Below are 21,948 nucleotides of genomic sequence, written 5' to 3' on the forward strand. Positions count from 1 at the left end.
AGCACATCAGTAACATTATCAAACCTTCCCAAACATCACATAACAATTCTAAAGAATCACTGAATAAAAACATGACAGAGCTCAGAGCTTTTAATGCATTCCAGAGAAGGGGTTCAAGTGCTCAGAATTCACCCAGACAAAAAGACTTGGTAGAGACAAAGTTGTATGTCAGGCTAACCAATGTTACATTTAACTAAAGACTGAGAATGTTGTTTTCAACTACACAAGCTCACCTTCCTTTTGCATATGAAGAATTCATTATAGAAACCACTTAGTAGTTACACTGTCAAGTAGACTTGACAATGACCTTAACAGATTTTTAAAGATGTTTTTAGGTAGCTGGTATCTGAGGATACAAGTATGTCTACCAATTAATCATGTTTGGTCCTCTATTTAAATATTATTTCTGACTTAACTATGCACGTTAAAAAATAAATCCACCAGTGGAACACCTTCAAGTGTTGACACGAGAGAGAAAGAAGCGTCACCAAAGAAAAAATTCCCTAGAGAAATAAACAAAGTAGAAGATTAAATTTTTGTTTTCAGCATGAGGTACTTGAGTGTTGTGTAGTAGGTCCTGTCTTTGCAAAGAAGAGACAGAAAGAGTGGTAACAAAATTTTCAGTTATTTTGTCTTGTCAAAACCAGTGAGGACTGAGGGGAAGAAGCACAGAAAAAGGTAATGCAATCACAGACAGAATTCTGTGTTAGAAAATGAAGAACAGACAAAACCAGAGGTTACATGCTGCAAAGTCCTAAGTCAAATAAAGAAAGAGAGGAATGGTGGCACAGGACATACTACATTATCTAGAAACTTTTAGTGAGATGTCATGGCTACATCTATAGTGTTAAATAGAAGGGACCTAGAAGTGTTGCTTTGAACCAAGACCAGAAAGTTCACATTTGTACAGCTAAGCACTCTATCTCTGTAAAGCAGGACAGCTACACCCATATTGTTTGTAATGAATGATCTGGACCCACACTGAGTCCCAAACCATATCTTAGAATTTCCTGTGAGACCTTAGTGGCCCAGGGTTAGTGCCACATCAGGGGTCATGTCAGCATTAGTGGAATAGGCATCCGCACCCTGATATGTGGACCTATGCACTCATCCCATTTAATTTTCCATTTTAAATGTAACTGACCATTCTCCTTTTCAAAGCAAACTGCTGTTTATTCCAGCTTGCTTAGCGGACACCAAAGTACCATAGTTCTTTGTGTACAAACTAAATCTGAGAAAGCCTGTGCCAATTAACAACGGTTTTCTTCAGAAATAATAATGTTGTCTGTAAGAAAGTAGTAGGAGGAAGAGAGTCTGGAGGATTCAGAATAAGAGAAAGCTGGCTCTAGGGCAAAAGAAATGTTTAGGAACAGGCTGGTTTGCTGCCTGACACACAACCTGGTCTGCAGAAAGTGAAGGGGAGTGGACAGGAGTTAAAGATACTCCTTCTTTATATCTGAGAGTAGTTGCACTCACTGGGTGAGAATAATCAGAATTTGCATCTGAAAACTAAACAGTTAATAGGAATTCCTTAGAAAGCAGTACTATTTTTAGTAGGTATACAGATGGGTATGCTTGTAGATTATATTTTCATAACAAATTCTGAACAAAGAATTTCTGCCTTGACTAATGATTTAAAGCTTTCTACAAATTAAGTAAATTTAATTATCACCTACTCACTATTTTGGTGCATCATCTCTCTTTAATAGAACTTTCTATTCTATTTCTATTTATTAGAAAATTCTAAGACCTTTCAGGTCCTCTAAACAGACATTTCCAACAGACAGTTTCTGAGGCTGTGATTATTTCACTTTTCCTCTGAGAGTGGATCAACAAGAAAGCATATGTCAAGCCTTAGCTTTAATTTTTTAATTGTGTAACAACCAAAGCAATTACAAGATAAGCATATTACTTCATTTTTCTATGACTTTAATTCTTTACATATTAAAACAAATAAGGAAATTCAATAGCAGTGCACGGTGCTATAACTTCTTGCATGAATTGAAGGGCTGTGCCAAACTGCAGAGTTATAGCAGAGTTACATCTGCTTCACGTATGCTTGCTGTTGAGCAGCCATTTCAAATACCAATGATAACCTCAGCAGCCATTTAGGAGAGAAGTCTGTCATTTCTTTCCTTCTGAAGCTGAGAAGGTTGGAACTGATGGTGTCAAATACAAACAAAAATGCTAACTCAGATGCAAGCAGAGCTAAATGCTAATTTTCAGTCTGGGAATTAGAAAGCCCAACTGACAACATGCTGTGGGGTCTTCCATGCTTAACAGCTCCAGATTTCGGCTACTGGTTTGCTGCCCTTCGAAAGCATTCATTTTGCCAGCCTTCCCACCTCAGAAATGGCCTTGACAGATATCATGATCTGAACAGGGTAAGGCTGGCTCTGTGTAAATGTGACAGGTCTCCTGAGGACATCTGTGGATTTAAGCAGAGAAAGTGTTACTTCACTGACTACATGTCAGTGCTTCTGTGCCTGCAGGCAGCCGAAGACATGGGGTTGCCAGAGGCCTTTTTGGAAGAGAAATTAAGGAGTTATGTGGCCAATGTAGACATGGTGGCATTTCAGAAGGCTACATGTGTTAAATCCCAATGGACTGAGCAAATTCCAGATATGTTTGTTTTGTAGAACCTATTTTTTACATCTTTATATATACTTGATTATGCTGCACAATCAAATGAAAACTTACAGTCATCTGCAAAAATACAAGAATGCTAGAATTTCCAGACAAAAGTAGGTAACACCATTCAGCTCATAGTCCAGTCCTTTAGTGGCCAGGAGACAACGTACAAGGAAAAGGTTTAAAAAATGAATCAACATTCATTGATTCTCCCTACCAACCTTGCCAGCTTTTAGGTTTCTTGTTAGTAATACTTATTCTTCTGCATCTTCACTCTCCCACCTGCTTCTGGTTAAATAGATGATCAAACACATAAATAGCTTCCCTGAAGGTGGGGTAGAGTTATAACAAGCATAATGCTGGTACAATGGTAGCTGATAAATTTACATATAGTTAAATGTAGTTCTAAATTTGACCTTAAATTCCTCTTGAAAGCGTGATCAAATCTGCATCATGTAAGTGCTTTTAAAATACTTTTATCTTCTCCTTTATGATGTTATTTGTACTTTTGATGTTTAACACTGCATTACAGAAATTGATATTTTGATCTTTCATTTTCACAGCACTTAAAATACGGCATGCTCTCCATCTCTTATTTTATTTATGTTTTGACTTTGAACTCTTTGCTGCTTTTAGTGGGAAAACATTTAAACTGGGAACTTGTGTATTGACTTGTATAGCTAATTGTAAAACTATAGGGACTTGGTGAAGAAAGCAAATATCCAGACCCAACAGTACTAGTCTGTGTGGGAGTAAAGAGTCTTTACTAACACAAGAGAGGTAGACTACACTATTATTCACTATTCTTGATTAAACAGTGGATAGATGTTTACAAAATATGGCACAACTCTCCTCTACTGATTTAGTTCTCAAATAACCACAGGGGAATTGCTAATTGCACAGCATTTATACCATTACCTCTACAGTGTAATTGATCAATATCCTAATTAGTGAATGAGAAACATTCTTTGACCCTTGGTGAAGTTATAGTTAAGGCAGCTTTCATCCATAAATTTCTTTTTCCATTCTTCTGGCTTGATGTAGTACAAAGTTACTTTGTAATTTAAGAACAAGCCAAACTTTTTTCTGAAATGTACTAACAAGACTGGTGCATATTAGATGAAAGAGGTACTTTTCCCCTCTGATAAAAGCTGATAACGCTTCATCTGGGAGAGGCGGTAAAGAACAGAATCCGATTTTGCATTTCAAGGAATATGGAGTGAGTCTGGAAGAGACTGACATGAATATTCAAGAAATACAATTTGTGGGAAAAAGATGCAGGAGTAGGATTTCAGTCCAAACTGTGAAGAGTTAAGTTGTTCTGAATGTAAAGCAACAGAAACATGAATGTTGAATTGCTTCCTCAGGCTGCTAGAGAAGGCAGAGAAACTGAATTTATTTTGTATAAAGATTTTGCTAGATATTAGCAAAAATATTCCTACCTATTTGGGTAGGAATATTTCATCCTGAAAATACTCATCCTGAAGCTGAGAAATGTTATTCATTAGTGGTTAATGTGAATTAGACCAAAGTATGTTTGTGCAGCACTCAATCCTACTTCAGTATTCAGAGAGTGAAGTTAGTTCAGTTGAGACACCTTCTAGCCCTGCAGTTATTTGATTTAAATAATAAAACCTTGTCTTTACATACCTTCGATGAGAAGCGTAATTTCCAGTTATATGCCCAGAGCCATCACACCCAGGAGTGGGACACCTAGAATAACAATGGAAGAGACACCCAGCAGTTACTGACAGGAAAGATATAACTGCCAATTTAAAAATATTAATTGGCTCATCCTTGTTTCCTCAGGTGCCAGCCTTTGGGACCCCTACCCATTGTTAAACCTGAGCTTAATTCTACACCAGGCACAAACATAGTTTTTCATTCATAAAATGTTTTTGTTTCCTACTCCTCAGTTGCCCACTCCAATGCTTCCTGGATATCTCAAGTACTGGCAGATTAGTGGAGATTTCCCAGCAATCCAACCTCCCTGCACCACCAGGAATGAGTCGGGTTGACAGCAAGTGGACTATCCCCATGGTGTATACTTAGGTAGTGGCTAACATTGCAGTGAGTAATTTTCTTTTCCACTGGAGCTATTGCTCTAATCCCACTGCACAGTATCATGAGGTCGCACCCTAAAGAGACCCCTTCACCTCTCCATGAAGCAAAGGAAATGCCTAAGACAGGGAAGGAATGCTGGCAGAGATAGTACCTTGCAGAGATAGTAACCCACCCAAACAGTGCAAAACATCAAGCTACAGCACCAGACAGAAATGGTACAGCCCTCAGTGGAATTTCTAATAGTTGAACGACATTAGAGCCATCAAAGAAAATGGATGGATTTTTCTACATTGCAAAGATGATTGTGATCACCACAGAAAAAGCTACATTATAATGCTAAGTAAAATCATTAGCTGGTATTTGAACTGCTATACTAAATCACAAAAAAGACAAAGAATTAATTTATATGCATTTTACTGAAGAGACAAATGATACATGAATTCCAAAAAATCACTTTTCTTGAGCCTGAGTTTTGAATTTTAGCATGCTATTTAAAGCTTCATTTGGAGAAAGCATTCAAATTCAAAAAAGCTTGCTCACAAATTCAGATGTTGCATTCTAAAACATCATATTTCCATAACATTGAATTTTTCCACTATTTGAATCAGGAGTTCATGCAGACTTTGGCTTTCACCCTTCAGTTAATGTGCACTTTGCTCAAAGTTGGTCCATACTGGTAAGCTTTTGTTTCTCAAGGTTTCTACAGATACTTGAACATTTTTTAAAATCAGTAATTAGGGAACCCAGAGGTCAGTGCTATGGAGTTGTCGTGTTCCGTTAAGCTGAATTTCAGCTGCTTTAAGCTAGTAAGCATTACCTACTTCTGAGGAGCTCAGCAGGGCCAAACTTCAAACATGATTATTGCTACCTTGAAAGACATAAATTAAACTGGAATGTATTCAATGAAGTTCCTATATAATCTTCATCAGGACCAGTTCAGTTATGCTATAGAAAACATCAAAATATGGTAGCAGTTCTCAGATGTGAGCTGGTAAAATTTACGGGGTTCCCTACAACACTGAAGTTTCTCTTCTCCATCCCAAACAGGCTGTGCACTTTGGACAAGAAATCTAAAAATGTTTGGTGATAATTCTCCTTCTCTCTTGCTTTGTCTTTGCTCAGGACCAAATGTGGTCCTGTGGTCTTGCATGAAGGGTGTATTAACATGGCTCTTAAAGACCAATACACAGGTTGACATCATACATCAATCTTTCTGCTTATAGAAAGATAAAGTCCATAATTTCTGCATAGATCCTTCTGATACAAATTAGGTAAAAACTACAATCCTTGATAAAGAAGTCATAATTCAGTCTGTATGCCTCTTACCCTTTATTCTTTGTTGTGGCTGCACATGGCTAGAATAAATTTTGGTTATTTCTTCAAAAATAAGTGGTAAGGGCATCTAATAGGAAGGGTCTTTATAATTTAAATACTCTGTATCTATATATATATATCTTCTCATTATTTATTTTTAGACAAATATTTTGAGATCTACAGAGAGTCAACTCTTACTTCATGTGTTTTGGTTTTTTTCATGTTAGATAGCTTCAGTGGTCTCCAATGCCTATTTCCATCAAGACTAGCTGCATCACTGAAGCCTGACTAAAGCCTCTAAGATGCTGAATCATAAGATATAAGGGTAAGAATTAATTAAAGGAATTGACTACATTTTGGCTCTACATGTTCATGGCATTTAAATCAAAAAAGGAGAACACAGAGCCATGGGACTCTGCAGTCTGGGGTACTACAAGGATTTCTTCTGTATGAGCCCATGATTTGAAGCCACCGTCTTCCTCTCCAGACTTTCTTTCCTTTTGAGGATAAACAATTAGCAAAAGTGAACAATATTTTTTTCTCATCTTTTCCAAGATTATTGTTACAGGCAACATGATTAATAGTGTCTTTACAGAAAGGATTTATAAGAAGCACGAGTATATCCCATCCATCAGTCTTAGAATAAGACCACTGTGTAGCAGCCAGAGGCCCTGCAAGCCTCCCTGGCAGTCAGTTGCCTAAGATAAGAATGCCTAGTCATGATGACTGGACAAAGTAGCCCCTCTTCCACCTCAGACCCTCATTAGCTCTTTGTAAGACCGTAAGTCATATTTACCTTGACCCTTACTATTGGACTGTTTCCCAAAACCCACATACCCTATATAAACCCCTGCCTCTGCCCAGTTTGGCAGAAGAGCTGTCACTGGAACCCTTCGCTGGAGCTGCCAATAAAGACACTGCTGTGAAACCTCATACAGCCTTCTCCTCTCTCATCCCTGCGTCTGCGAGGCACTTAGCAAGCAAAGAGCTGAAATCACCAAAGGACTGAATTAACCAAAGAGCTGATCTCACTTAAGATCTGAGCTGCTTGCTCAGGTTGCCTGCAGCTGGGAGCCTGCCTGGGACACCTGGACAGGTTGTGCTTAGCGGGACATCGCTATCCGGGACACCTATGGCAGCCAGGGTCGGACAGACCTCAAGAGCCCAGACCGTAATATCACTGCACCTCAACCATTTGGACAGTCTCACACAATTTAAGAACTAGCTTATTTCTGTCATTAAAAAAAAAAAAAAAAAAAAAAAAAAAAAAAAAAAAAAAAAGAACAGAAGCTAAAGAAGAAATCATCCTGCTCTAAATTGAACTGTGTATTTTCAGAAAAGGCTTTTCTCAGTTCATATCAGTTTAAAAATGTACTTTTGATTAAACCAGATGAGATCTTTATGTTGGCAAGGATTTCAGAACAACCTTTCAAATTTTGATTTTGACAATGTAATATTTGTTTTCAAATCTCATAAATTTATATTTAACTCAATGCAACAGATGAAATGAGAGTTTAGTGCAGTTGGTAAGAACATTTTAAAACTCTGGAACATTTATACTTCTGCTGTTTCCATTCTATGGGAAATGCTCTTAACAGCGTGACACATAGGATGCAGACAAGCAGCAGTCTGTTACCACTATGAACCTATTACAACGTTTACTTGCTATCCTAAACAGATTAGGTAAGGAGACAATCCCAAGTTCTTGTGCTATTGGAACTGGGAGTTTGTATTTTCCAATCTGAGCATATGCAGGACTTGCATATACCTTACTTTGCTATCATTTACTACCTACACATATATTACTTAATCATATGTATAAACAACAATGCCAGAAAAATGTATGCACTGCTTGTAAGAGGCAGCCGATGTGAAACTCTTCGAAAATGACTATCAGAGTATGTGACAAAAGAGAGCTGCAGTTTTCCTTGCTTACTTAAAGTAAATCTGATTTGGCAGGATCAGAAACTAATTTGTAGAATTTACATAATAGCTTATTGTAGTGCAGGAGATACTTTAGTACTGTAATGACGGAGGTGATAAAAGGAACCGACTCAGTGAAGAGTGAAGCTCAGGACATAGAATACTAACACTTGACTACAAATTCAGGGCATCCAGTGAAAAAAAGGGCTTGTCAGGAAAGGGGAATGCAGTTAGCGGTGCCTTGATGTCTCATTCATTCACAGATCATCCCATAGAAGCATTTTTGGGAAAATAAGCAGAAGCAGGAAGTAGGGCAGGCAGCAGAACAGCAACAGCTGTAGCAGCTGGATTCAGTGTCGGGCTTAGATTCAATAGCAGGAGAAAAAAGGGTGAGAGGTAAATTGAGAAGAATACACTTAAGCCCTGCTACTGATTCTTCACTGTGGAAAGACTGAAGGTGTGCAGCAATTAAAACAAACTTCTGGCAACCTGAAGAACTCAGGGAGGTTCCTAGGACTGGGGAGGAAATGGATGCAATGCCCAAAAGAGCTCTGGGAGGGTTTTTTCCAAATGCCAGTAGTTAAAAGTCTTGTTGAAACCTCAGCTCACAAGACCCCCCAGCTCTCACCAGCATAGGGCACTACAAATAAGACCCATAATCAAACCTATAGTTGTAGGGTTTTATCTAGTTCTACGGGAGCAAGATAAGCTTACGTGTAGTGTACATACTTAGATTTACAGCTTTACTAGCATGAGAGTAAATAGGATTTTACACAAAGTGCAAAGACAAAACTGCAATAGTTTTCTCCTCATTACTGTGTATGACTTTGGTTGACTTACTTTTTCAAATTATTTTAAAACATAAATTAGATTCAAAGCATAGAGAGAAAACAAAGACATAAAAATCTACTTCAACATTTTATTTTTGTGCTGAGGGTATCTGCTCCCATGGAAAAGAATTAAACCATCCATTTCTCTCATGCTGGCCAATTGCACAAGAGTTCCTACAAAATAACTTTCATGACCCATCATTAGTAAACTGATGGATCGGCACAACAGACTGATGTTACCTTGTTACCTTTACTGTTTAGTTTACAACACTTAATACCTACTATGTTGCACATCCAATCTTCCCTTGTGAACACAAGTGCCAATAATACAGTCTATCAGAGAGAATATCCTATAAATCAATAATTAACTATTTAAAGCAGATGTAGCTAGCAAAAGAAAAATCACATTGAATTGAACAGGGGACTAAATCAGGAAAATGTGCAAAAATTCAGAATGGCCCTCCATAATGTTTCACACTGCAAAAGAACTGGGATTAATAGAAAATTATATCTTTCCCATAGTTTTATTTTGACCATGCTGTCAATCTCTAGAGTAGAGCTGTGATTTTCTATTGAAGATTCAGAAAGGCTAGAAAAATATAATTGTTTCCTGTGGGATTTTTTTTCATAGCAGAATGTAGAATTTTTTATTGTCTGGTGGTTTCCATCTATTTGAGATTCAGTTTTGTTTCACTGAATCACCAGGAATGGAATTCATAGGTTGGGAGGCTGGAAGACAGACACAATAATACTCGCACTTCTCTTTTTTGCCTGAAGATCTGAGAGTATTTAAAAAATGTTACTGGATAAAATCTCACAATGCTGCTATAGAAAAGGGAAGGATTTGGCAGAGGAAAACTGGACAATAAAGAGTCTAAATTACTTTACACAGAAGTGGATAATATGCTAGAAGTATAGATTCTTATTCACAGCTCTGTTTGCAGCTAAAAAACTGTATGTCTTCTGAAACTACATATAGATTCATAAGAAATTACTGTGGTGTTTTTGTTTTGTTTTGTTTTGTTTTTTCTAGTGAGGTAGTCCCAAAACAAAAGGTTATGAAAGTAAAATTGTAAAGAAATTGTGTTTGCAGTTCCCTGAATTGAATATGTGAGAGAAGAGGAAAAAAAGGAGTGGGCAAGAAAGGGAAGGCATGAAAAGAAGCTCTGTCAAATTAAAAACTGGATTTTCTGTGGAGTATAGTAGGTTTATTAAGGGTCTAATTCTTTATGAATTTGAGGGCTTGTCAAAACCTACAGGTTTGCAGCTCTTGACAAACAAGTCCTCTTTTTCAACTAGCTAAGAGGCCAAAAGAGAGAACAAACTTTTCTCCAGTTCCTTCCTATGCCAGTCACCACTAACCTGCAGGGAGTACTCCAGGATGAGAAACAAGCTCATCAGAAGAGCTGTGTGGTCCTCAGTACAGACTTTTGGCCACAGGTGTGCCAGTAAGAGTCAGTGTTGTGGCTATTGTTATAAAAACACCTCTTTAGCTGGAACTGGACAGATAGCAGCAACTCATTATGTCTTTACTCTTCTGAGTAGTCAGAGCAATGCCTCCAGCCATTACTGTTCTAGCCAGCTCTGTGAAAGCAATCTGGATATGTAAATTGTAAAAATCTTATTTTCAGTCCCAGGTATTTTGGTAGATTGTCAAGTTCTAATTAAGTATGTGAAGTGGGAATGCTGCTGATTCTTTTCCTCATGTCGACACAGAAAAGTTGTTATCTGTTCTAATTCCAGTAGGAACACAGATATTTTCCATTTTAATCCTGTTGTCTTTCACTTTCTTTTTTTATCATAGCATTTAATTTTTGAATTCAGGTGATCACACTTTCTTTTGATGTCTAGACCAAAACCTTCTACCTACACTATTTATGAAATCTATGAATTTGCAATGATAAACAATTTTGTTAGGATGGAATTATTTTCCCTTAATTTTCCTCAGAGAAGTGCTATATCTACATACTTCTCTCTATTTCAGTCCTTCCCTTTTCTTTCCTGGTGGTTTTCACCCTGTTCTGAATCTGCTATCCTCTTCCTGCAGTGAAGCAAGAATCTCCGTTTGCTTTTGCTCCATAGTTTGCTTTCCATCCATATTCCTCTCCAGCACTTCTGTGCTGCATTCTACTCCCTGATTTTCCAAATAATTTTCTTCTTGTCTCTTCTTGCCTCTTTAACATTTTCTCTCTCTCCCTTTTGCTTCTTTTTTTCTGTTCCCTTTGGCTGATGTCTTCAATCTCTGTTCCTCCCTCACCCTTCTTCCTTTCATGATCTCTAATAACCTTAAAGTTGATGTTTCTTTCTTGTTTTCTCCTTCCTCTTTGTTGTTTTTTTCCCATTATCTTTTCTTTCATCACCCTTGTTGTCCTCCTGCTCTTTTCTCCTAGCTGATTTTATCATTCTTGCTGTCTGCATTGCTTGTGGTCCTCTCACATTGCTGAAATGACTGGGTACACATTCTGCCCTTGTGTTAGAGGAGAAAGTGCTGTGTGTGAAACCTTAATACAGAATTTATCGGCTGTCGAGACTCAATGAGTCATTTTAAGTATCTTGCCCTCTTTTATTTTTACTGAAGTCCTTGTGAGCTTTATCACTGGCTTCAAAAGGAGCAGAACCAGGATAACACTGGGCACTTCTGGAAATTGCATTCAGAGCTTATTTGAGCTCATTTGAATTGGTTCAAGAGGAAACATAAACTCTATGGGACAGTCATGCAGATAACAAATATTTCATGAGTTTTTACTTCTTTGGTTTCATGTTCAAGGCTAAACTTATGTTCCATGTTCAAGGCTAAACTTATGTTCCAATCCTCACAAATGCACCTATAATGACTGTGCAAAGTCAGACCTCTATAAATATCAAAGTTTCATAAAGATGCATTGTAATCCAAAAAAAAAAAAAAAAAAAGTTAAATTTAGATTCATATGTTAATTATTTCCTTCTATTTGTTCTAGCTAGAAGGAGTATTTAAGCACAGAAATTTAGTTTTAGCAAAAGTGCTAAATATCACTTTTCACATGTAAAATACTGCTAGCATTTCTCATTTAGCAGAATGCTACTGATACAACAGGTCTCACTGGAGGTAACAGGGAAATTTAAATGCTAAATTTAAATTTAGACAGCAGATATAAAGGAAGAGGATTTCAGGAAATGAGAAGAGCCAGCAAAACCAAAAAATTGTGTGGAACGGCAAATGGGTGAATTAAAAAAAAAAAAAAATTTCATCTTGTCAGGGTTTTTCCTAGTGTTGGATCCAATGCAGTTCCAGCAGGAGTGGGCAGGAGAGAAGGGAGATCCTGATAAGGATCCCTCCTGGTGGGGCAGTATTGAGCCCTCTCAGAAGACCCTGGGAGAAGTACAGATTGGAGACTGGAAAGAAGTGTAGAATGCAAAGATTTATTGTTGCCACTTTCACCATACAGTGTTTCTATCCATGAAGGAACAATGCCAGGCCTATGGAGCTAGTCCAGGCATGAGACTAAAATAGTTTTGGCTCAGAGGCTTCATGGAGTAACTTCAGTCTCTTTTATCTCTGCAGAGAGATTGCTCTGTCTCTTTGTCTTTGCCTCTAGAAATCCCCAGCAATTGAATGGTTCTAAACTGGGGCATGCTGACTGCGTACTCCTTTCCTCAGGTACAATTTAGTTAATTCCTTGTTTTTCTGCATATACTATTTTTTCTGTCCTTAGCTGCTGCTATTATCTGTATTGCATTCCTGCATTTTTTGAACCATGTGGGGGTGAGAAAGAACATGATATGTTTTTTAATTACACTGAAATCCATTTTCTTATAAGCAGCCTAAAATGCATCATGCTGGCACATAAAATATTGCTATGCACTCCAATGAACAGATACACACAATGAGTTTAAATTAATTATAGTGCTTTAGAAAAAGTATTTCTGTGCCTTCCATTACCACCTCTGCATGCTGCCTCTTTTGCTACCAGTCAGGACTTCCCAGCTTCCCAGCAGCAAGTGCCATGACGTGCTGCCCACTGTTCCCGCATCAGCACATAGCCCCTTAACATGCCAGTTGTCAAAGGCAGGGTATGTGCCTAATGTGAAATAGCTTCTGTGCACTACCCAGGGGGTGCTCAGTGCTCAGAAGCTGCCAGGGGGAAGCTGTGAATCAGTTCTCCCCCTGGGCACCTTGCCCACGCTTTCTCTCCTGCCAGCATCGCCTGCCTTGGAGGCAGCACCGGGCAGCTGCAGATCCCCTCCCTGCAGCAGAGAGCACTTCCTGGCACCAGGGATGAATCAGTTCCAACATATGCAAATTCAAATGTTCATTTCCAAACAGCTCAGCCTTTGGAAAAAAGCTTTATTTGTATGTGAAGGAATAAAATAAAATTAAGGAGGCACAGAGAAAAATGCAGAAGATAGCCTTAAGAGAACATGCCCTACAACTAGGAACAAAGCCATGCAGATTCTCTTGTCTCCTAATAGCATTGCTGCAAGCCTGTGCTCAAAAAAAACCCAAAAAACCACGAATCAAAAACCCACATGGGCTTTTCTCAGTAAATTTATGTGGACACATTTGTCTCTGAAGAAGAATGTCCTATTCCTGGTTGGTCTATTAATATGGGAACCACTAAGCCTCTCAAGAATATCTGCCATTCAGTCACTTTACAGAATGATAGGTCCAGGTTTGCAGAATAGCCAGTGACATGATTTCTATAGCTCCCTGCATGTGACAATGGGTCCAAGTGAAGCACTTGAAGACAGTAACACAGGTATAACATTTGGTATTCTTCACCTTAAAAGGTGTCTTCAAAAGCTCGTATGACCAGCCTTAACTTCTCTGTTTATGATGAAACTCAATGTTTTAGCTCAAAATTAAATTAAAATTAGGCTGAATGTTGAGTACTTTGAAAATTCACTCTTTAAACTAGGTAATTTTTGCCCGATAAGAAATGTCAGTAACCTGCTGGTTACCTTCAACACCTTAAAATTATCAATAGAGTAATTCTTTAATTTTCATCTCTATGCTGCTGACTCTCCCATGCTCTGCTCTTTTGTGCTTTGTATATCTTGTCCTCAGTGAAGCAACTAACAAAGGGTCTAATGGGCACTGCAGTATGACCTTGAAGCTGTCACTTCCTGTGAGTTTCCTGGAGGTTTGGAATTACTTCAAAATCTATGAATCTGGAATACTCAAAAAGGTCAACATCACAGCAAGGGATGCTGAGACAATCTATCAGATTAAGACTGCTGCAAGCAGAGGAAAAAAAGATTACCAGATTTCATGTAGTCTGTGGCCTTAACAATCCACTGAAACTGTTGGTAGGAGATTGGGCATAAGCCAACGTTAGCCATTCTTTAGCTAGTCTATTTATCTGTTTCTTGCTCAACATGTGCATGCACAAACAACAGAGAGAAGGATTCTACAAGATCACAAGAAAGGAGAGAGTTGGATCAAAAGAATGGGAGAAAAAAAGGCGGAGTGGGAAGGATGGAAAGAAAAAGAGTATGGAGAAAGTCCAGTTTATATGTCCTTCTTCAAAATGGTGTATCTAAGTATGAAAGACCAAGCTAACAAAATACTTCTAGACCTATATAATAAAGAAAGAAGCAAGAGTCCTGCCTCTAATGTGAGTTCTCTCAGCCTAGCATTATGGCAAAGCCACAAATCAATAGGACTGTAAACACCTGTGATTTCTCTGGGAAATATATCCTGGGCAGCACGAGGGCCAAGATGTTTGCAAAAAACCCCCAAGTCCATTAAAATAATCCAAGTGACAAAAAATGTAATAGGCTGGGATTTTTTTTCACTATTAACAGCTTTTTTCTTACACTCCTGTTTCAAAAGAGCAACTAAAAAGATGATTTTCAGTGCACATTTGGAAAGGTAAGATGAAAATAATAGTTTGGTGTAAAATGTTTAGGTGACTAATTGCATCTTAAGGTTGAGAGTCGTTTTGCTCCACGTGCAGCCACTGCATTGTGCTCATTAGTACTTGAGAAGTGCTATTGTAGCATGAAGTTCCTTACACTGGATGGACTTTTATATGTTTTCTGCGTATCTGTGTTTCTCTCTGGAAAACATCTATCATCCAGAGACAGGATGATAACACTTGGATAAAGGGAACAAACTCAAGAGTTTCACTTTCTCAGACAGATAAAGCAGAGATAATACTTTCTATTTTGGACTGAAGCATCTGAAGCAAGTGAGAAAAATACTCCAGTTTTCATTTCATGAAAACAAGCAGCTTTTCCCCTCTAGCCCTAAAAACATTTGTCAGAAGCCTAAGTGAAGAAATATGAAAATACTGAGTGTGAATTATATCAGACTGTGAGAGGCAGTCTAGTCTAGTAAGAAGGCTAATGAACAGTGCAGCTAAGGGAAATCCAGTTTTGTTACTGATTTTCTGTGTGACTTTATACTGATTCTTGAAACCCTCTCAGACTTGCTCTAATTTTTCATGTGGCTGACTTAAGACTCATGCTCCACATTGAGTGCTAACTTACCTCAGACATGCAGTAAGCATATTTAATTCATACTGAAGGGAAAAATCCCTAGTGAGAGTCTAGTTATGAACCTGTCTGCGAGGAGGACAGTTGGGCATTACTACAGTTATGCCATCCCCTGCAAGTATTCCATCCTACTGCCTTGAGCTAGACTCCACTGGTAGACTGGGCAGACAAACCATATGTAATGAACTAACACCTAGGAAGGTACAGCACTCTCAGAACCACAAACACTAAGGTGCAGGCTTGCACTACTACAAGACACTGCCAGATGGTTTTGGGCCTGAAGGACTTGATATCCAAGACTGAGGAAGTTAGCTTGCCCATTCTTATGAAAAGCGTAAGGGAATTTCGCTGCTGTCTAAGAATACCTAACTGGTTAGTGTGGTGAAAACATAACAGAAGCTTCTCAGAGCTGCACAGCTGAAGGACAGCCAATAAATGGATAAAATTCAGCACGGGAAAGCAAATTTATTATAAATGAAAAAAAAGCAACCAAGCATCAGTCTGGTCAAACACTGGAATAGTTGTGGGAACTGTAACCTTGGCAAAACTCACAACTTGACTGGACAAGATTCTGAGCAACCTATTCCAACTGGACTTGTTCTAAGCAGGAGCTTAGACTAGCTAACATTTGGATACCCCTGGCTACATGATTTTATAATTCTGTAATGCATCTTAAAAGCTGTATCAGAGAGAATACTGTTTGGCCTCCTATTGGCAGTACAGATGCAGCCCTTAGTTAGAGACTCTATTCCAGAAATATCACACACTATCATTTTTCCTTGATTCCAGTCCCTTCTGCATAGTTCAAATTTCAACCATCAGCAAATTTATCATATAGTTTTATATATTCAAAATATTTGTGCATTTCTTTGTATATGTTCTTCTCAACAACTGAAAGTGATGATTTTGAAGTCCAGCTCGCAGAATTAATGAATGCTCAGAAATTATCAGTGAGGTAGATGAAGTGGATCACAACAAACATCCTGATCAGTGAGAGAGACTGTGTACCCAGGATAATACTCTCAGCTTCTATTCTGGGCATCCATCTGCCTCTGCTTTGGAGTTTCCTGTTCGCCCTGAAAGGATGCTCCAGCTGTCTGGGTAGCAGTAAAAGAAACAACGGAGCTTTTAGTTCAGTATTCAGTAACCTGAAATTGGTGTCATTTCACCCTAACCTGTGAGAGTGGATGAGGCAGTTTGCACATTATGAGAAGAAAGGAGATATCCTTTCAGTGAGGGCAGGAAACTCTGATAAGACTGTTAGAACTGTTTCAAGCTAAACTCTTCATTTTTCTGTTGGAATCTGAGACTGTATTGAACAGTACTGAAGTAATAATTCCAGCTCCATATGAATGTTCCAAGGTATCATTAAATAGAACACTTCAGAATAAACTGTGCTTTTCACTGTCATGGGATATGCTCCCATGTATTTTCTTACTTTGGCCCTCCTTACTTCTCAAAGTTAACAAAGGCAGAGAGTCCACGCTTCTGCACAATTCCCACTTCTGCAACTCCCATAGGACAAGGCAGTGCAAGTTTGGTTTATACGGTAAACATCTCATGAAAGAGCCATATCAGGTTTGCAGTCTGAGAGCTGCAGGAGTAGTTTCCCAAGCAGCTGCACAGCACAGAGAGGTTGGAAGTTCCAGCCAGGGACAAAGGGCAGTGCAGGACAATGGCCTCGTGTGTCTGCATGCAGTGCTCGGGCTCTGTTGTACCTCAGGGCTCACAGTTCCCATGCACTGCAGAGGTAGAGAAGCAGCTCTCAGTGAGATGTTAACTTTGCCTTACATGACTTTTACAAGAAGGGTTCCCTATGATTTTTTCAAAGCAATAAACTTCTTTTCCAAAACCACTTCCTGTTTTAGGTTCTTATAGTCAAATAATCCTGAGCATGTATTTACTGCTCCTTACTCTGATTTCTAATTGACTTGGTTAGTGTTGATATAGACCTTGTCTGAACTTTGATTAATACTTTTTCTAGGCTGGTGAGGAAGAACCATAACTTTCTATTATCAGAGTGAGTCTTTACATCTTCTAGTCAAACTCTGCCAAAATATTTTTTAAGAAATCACTATCCTTGCAACTATTCCTGCTAAATAAAAGCCCCATGCCAAGGACTTGGAAGAATATTACATGGGGCAGAAGCCTAGCTGCAACACAAATTCTCTGTTTTGATTAGCTCTGAGGTTGGGATCCTCAGCTACATGTGACACGGAAGAACAACATCTTCATTAACCTTCTTGCATGAAGTAGAGATAGGTATAATTCCACTCAGCACCCATTCAGACACAGAAAAACCACTAATTTCAAGATGAATACAGGATTACAGGAAGGTTGGCTGTGGAATAAGTTGCCCAGCAAACTACATCTTCCAGAAATGTCTCCCATAGATTGCCATTTCCCAGTACTTATGGTTGTCAACTGTATCCCTTGCACAGAATGTAATCCATTGGCAATATCTTTAAAAACAGCCAATTCCCTCTTTTCATGGTGAGAGAAGTTTTAAGAAAAATCACCCCTTGGATAAGTATCTTATTCATTACATTTACTTTACCTTTGAATGGAAGTATCTTCATTGACATGAACAGATAAAAAGAAGTTTTTCTTAGCCTTTAAGACAATCCCACTTCCTTTTGAATTTTAAGATGGAATAAAAATATTTTTGACAATGTTCTTGATTATGTAAGGCCATATATGAAGATATAAACACATCTGGTCTGTGGTACATTAACATTCACAAGAATTTTGCAAAAATTTGAGATATGTGGTCCTGATGTGTTTACGTATTACAATTTGTGAATCAGCAGCATTTACTCTGGCTTCAGTAGAGTTAACATAAAAATTTGTAAAAATGAAATTAAAATCACTTAAATTATTCTTAAACATAGTATTCTGGATAATAGTTTTGCATACAAAACTTGCAGAAAATTTTGCATTGCGTATCAATAATTTTTAATTTACAGAGGTTTATTGTATCAAATAGAATTCCAACAAAAATTAAGAACTTCCTCTCCAATACTTGATTAATTAAACTTTAAAAATACTCTTTTCTTTATAAACAAATAGTGATAGGACTCTGTCTATGACAGCATCAACCTGAAACTGATTTTGTCAAGTGGAAGAAGTGCAAAAACTCTATGTGGAATTTGGCCTTGTAATAGTGTTTTCACTCCATGAGAAACATGCTAATTGGGGAAAGCTTTTCAAAGTTACAGAACAGAATCTTGGGTCTGAAGCCTGCTAAAGACAATTGGAGGTGTTCTGTTGACACAGTTGCCTAGGGATGTTGTGGATGCCCCATCCCTGGAGGTATGTAACGCCAGGTTGGATGGTGTTGAGTAACCTCTAGTGGAAGGTGCCCCTGCCCATGGCAGAGGGGTTGGAACTGGATGATTTTTAAAGTCCGTTCCAACCCAAACCTTTCTGTGTTTCTATGATTCTGCTACTTAAAAATATTTCAGATTAGGTCTCAGTAAAAAATTAGAACCGTTAAAGGACTTCTTCTGTGACTGGGAATGCTTAGGAATAAACCTTAATAGGTTTAAAAAGTAAAGAAAAAAAATCTTAATAATTTCATTCTTTAAGATTCTTCACACTCAAGCCACGAAAGTTGTATTTGGTGTTATTCAAAAGCAAGGCCATTGCCCCTCCTTCATGATACCTATACTTATAGAATATACTTACGCTTTCCTGACAGATGGTGCTTGATTAGTGCATCAGAGGAAAACAAACCACCACCTACAATGGTTCCTGGAGAAGCCTTGAGGAGAAACCCATGATCTATCATTTTTAAAAATTATTCAGTTATTTTCATATAAATTTTTATGATTCCCCTGAAGTTTTATCCTCTTATTTTTTTATAACTCTTATTCATGGGGAACAAAACCATTTTTCTCTGCAGTGTCCAGCATATCTCTGCAGTGTCTACCATAACCAACATTTACAGCTTTTAAATTAAAACTTATTTGTGAAATGCGCAGCAGTTACTGAATTCACTCCCCATTAAATAATAACTCTGTGATTTAAAAGAAAAAAATACAAATATTTTTAAGAAATAATTAAGATTTTTTTATTCCTTACCAATTGTCTGACATCACATCTGATTCATTACTGAAACAGGGATTCCAATCACAGAGTCAAAAATTAATGCTTTTTACCTATTAAACTCTGAATTCAGCATTCAATAGATTGCATTTAAAGCAGGGTCATTTTGTTTCTTTTAGCTATCATAATTTTCTACAAGGAAACAAAAAACCCCTAAGCTCATAGTTTTACTGGTAAAAGCAGTAGGTTGTGATTTTGTAATTCTTCTTTAGAATACTTTTGATGTGCACCATGTATTCAAGAAAAGTGCCAGACTGGCCTAGAAAAAACAGTTTTCTACCTGTAAAAAAGAAAATAAAGTCTATGACTTGGTTTTCTTATAAACTGCATCTGTATGTTTTGATATTTTTCCTATTTAATACAGAAGAAAAATACTTGGGTATGTAATCTCTTCTGAATAAATTATAGTTCTTTTAACTGATCATATGCTTTCATAATGACGTTCCCATTAATTTGCAGTCTGAAAATTTGGAAACTAGGTTCTGTTCATCTCAGTGTACTGTTAACTCTGAAGCCTGAAGAAGGCATTTTAAATATCACTCTGACTGACTACTTTACAGCTCATTATTTGAATGAAACTATGTTAATCTTATAACTCTGGAAATTAAATCTTAAATATAATTTATTCAGATTCATTTTTGAAGGATCTGTCTTTTTTCATTTGTTTTCCACAGTCCAAAAATAATACCTAATGATAGTAATGTACTTATAGTTTAGTCCTCTGCCTCCTTATTACAGAAAACATGTATTGCTGAAGCTGAGTACAGTGCAAACACAGTCAAGCATACAAAAATAATCAATGATGGCCAATGGTAAAGTACTCCTCAAAATTTAAGGTTGTTTCATACAACTGAGGCCATGCTGAAAGAGCACAGTGTTGTTATCTGTGGAAGGAGAGAAATCAACAGACTTTGAAGCAGTGGAAATTCTGTGTGTGTTAGGGTAGAAGAGCAGTTTTTACATGCAGATGAGCAAAAGTAAATTCCACTTACTGGGAATACAAAAATATTGTCAAAGAAGATTATGATGAGGTGTTTATGAGGGATATGGGATATTTTAGAGATATAAAACATTGATATAGATACTACAGTGCTGCAAAAAATGTGTGCCACATAAAGTCCCAATAGCACTGAGATAAAAGTAAAGGGATGAATTTAACTGAATGGCAAAATCAGATGTTACTGTGCAGATACAGATATCACAAATCAAGTTAGCAACTGGCCATTTTAAGAAACCAAATAATGCAAGGAATTCTGTAACTTCAAAAAATTTAAGGCAATATTAAAAAAAATAAGGCAATCAAACATGAATGCTAACCCAAGAGAGTAGCTGAGGGCATCTGCCCAGATCATCACTGTTGTATCTTAGCGAAACTCTTCCAAAGGCAGCAGAGCTATGCTAATTTACACCAACTGAGGATCTGGACAATCATGTTTAGAACTCCAAGTGACAAAATTACTTTTATTTTGGGGTATATATTAAAGGGTTTTGGCAAGTCTGACCAAACACTGCATTTTTAACTCCCCTTTTAGCAGCTGTATAGTTTATGCAACTTCCCATGGGGATTGCCTCAGCACTTGGGATATACCACAGCATCATGTTGCAGATCTTTGCAGATCTGGATGGAATGAGCAATTGGTTATGATCTGTTGACTTGAAGAAAAAATGATCAACACCACAATGGGAGTCTGCACAATTACCAAATTGTGCCAAAGAAAAGACCCTTAAATTGATTACAAGCAAATGCCAGGCTGAATGAGATTAATTATGTAGGACAAGTTCAATGACAAAGAAGTATGACCAAACCCAAAGAAGACAGAGGCAACTGTACAAATGGAAAAACTCCAAGACAAGAAGGCCTTAGAGAGATTCATTGGGCATATTAACACAGCTAAACAAATTCATTTATAATTAATCACAATTAAGTGCTCCTCTCAGAATGGTTGCTTAGAAACTGCACAGTATGGCACTAAAATGACTGACAAGAGAAAAGTTTCAAAAATTCAAATAAACCATCAAACAAACATTCACACTGAAATATTTGGTGATTAGTGAAGAGCTAGGAACTAAGGAATGTATCTTCAAAACTGCCTAAGTTGTTATTGCAGACACCAAATTCCAATTTCAAAGTCAGGCATATAGAAGTTGCAGGGATGTAGATGCCCACAACTTACATTCCTTCTAAAAACGAAAACTCTTTAAGTCATACAGGTAGCTTTGAAAAAATTACTCTAATTCAGTGACTATTCATCTGAATTGAGACTATTTTGGTAATAACTGACTGGCAAATGGTTTTAGATACTGATTCAAATCCAAACAGTAAAAAAATACAAGCTACTGTTATCTTTTGTTTTGAATAATTAAGTACATAAAGAAACAGGCCATGAGCTGTTTGGCTGTTGTAGATACCACTATGCAAAGGAAGCCACTCATTTCAGAGCATTTCATAGTATTGACAACTTACTAAGGCCCTGATTCTGCAAGGTGTTTCATGCAAACAATTTTGTGCCTGCATGGAACATTTCACAGCATCAGAGATACTGATATGCAGATGGCTTTTAAGGAGCTTTTTAGTACATGCTTTTATGACTACCTCTGAGTA

At 37.6% G+C, this 21,948-nt stretch overlaps 1 protein-coding gene across 1 annotated transcript in view; it reads right to left on the minus strand.

Annotated features, from left to right (window-relative positions):
- The window catches only part of MYT1L (myelin transcription factor 1 like), a 220,952-nt gene that overhangs the window by 29,616 nt on the left and 169,388 nt on the right, over positions 1 to 21,948 (minus strand). Inside the window, exon 15 of the mRNA XM_053973564.1 lies at positions 4,282 to 4,344. Coding sequence (XP_053829539.1) covers positions 4,282 to 4,344 — 63 coding nt within the window. The remainder of the gene's footprint in view (positions 1 to 4,281; positions 4,345 to 21,948) is intronic.

The sequence above is a fragment of the Vidua macroura genome, chromosome 3, assembly GCF_024509145.1.
Source record: "Vidua macroura isolate BioBank_ID:100142 chromosome 3, ASM2450914v1, whole genome shotgun sequence".
Classification (NCBI taxonomy): Eukaryota; Metazoa; Chordata; class Aves; order Passeriformes; family Viduidae; genus Vidua; species Vidua macroura.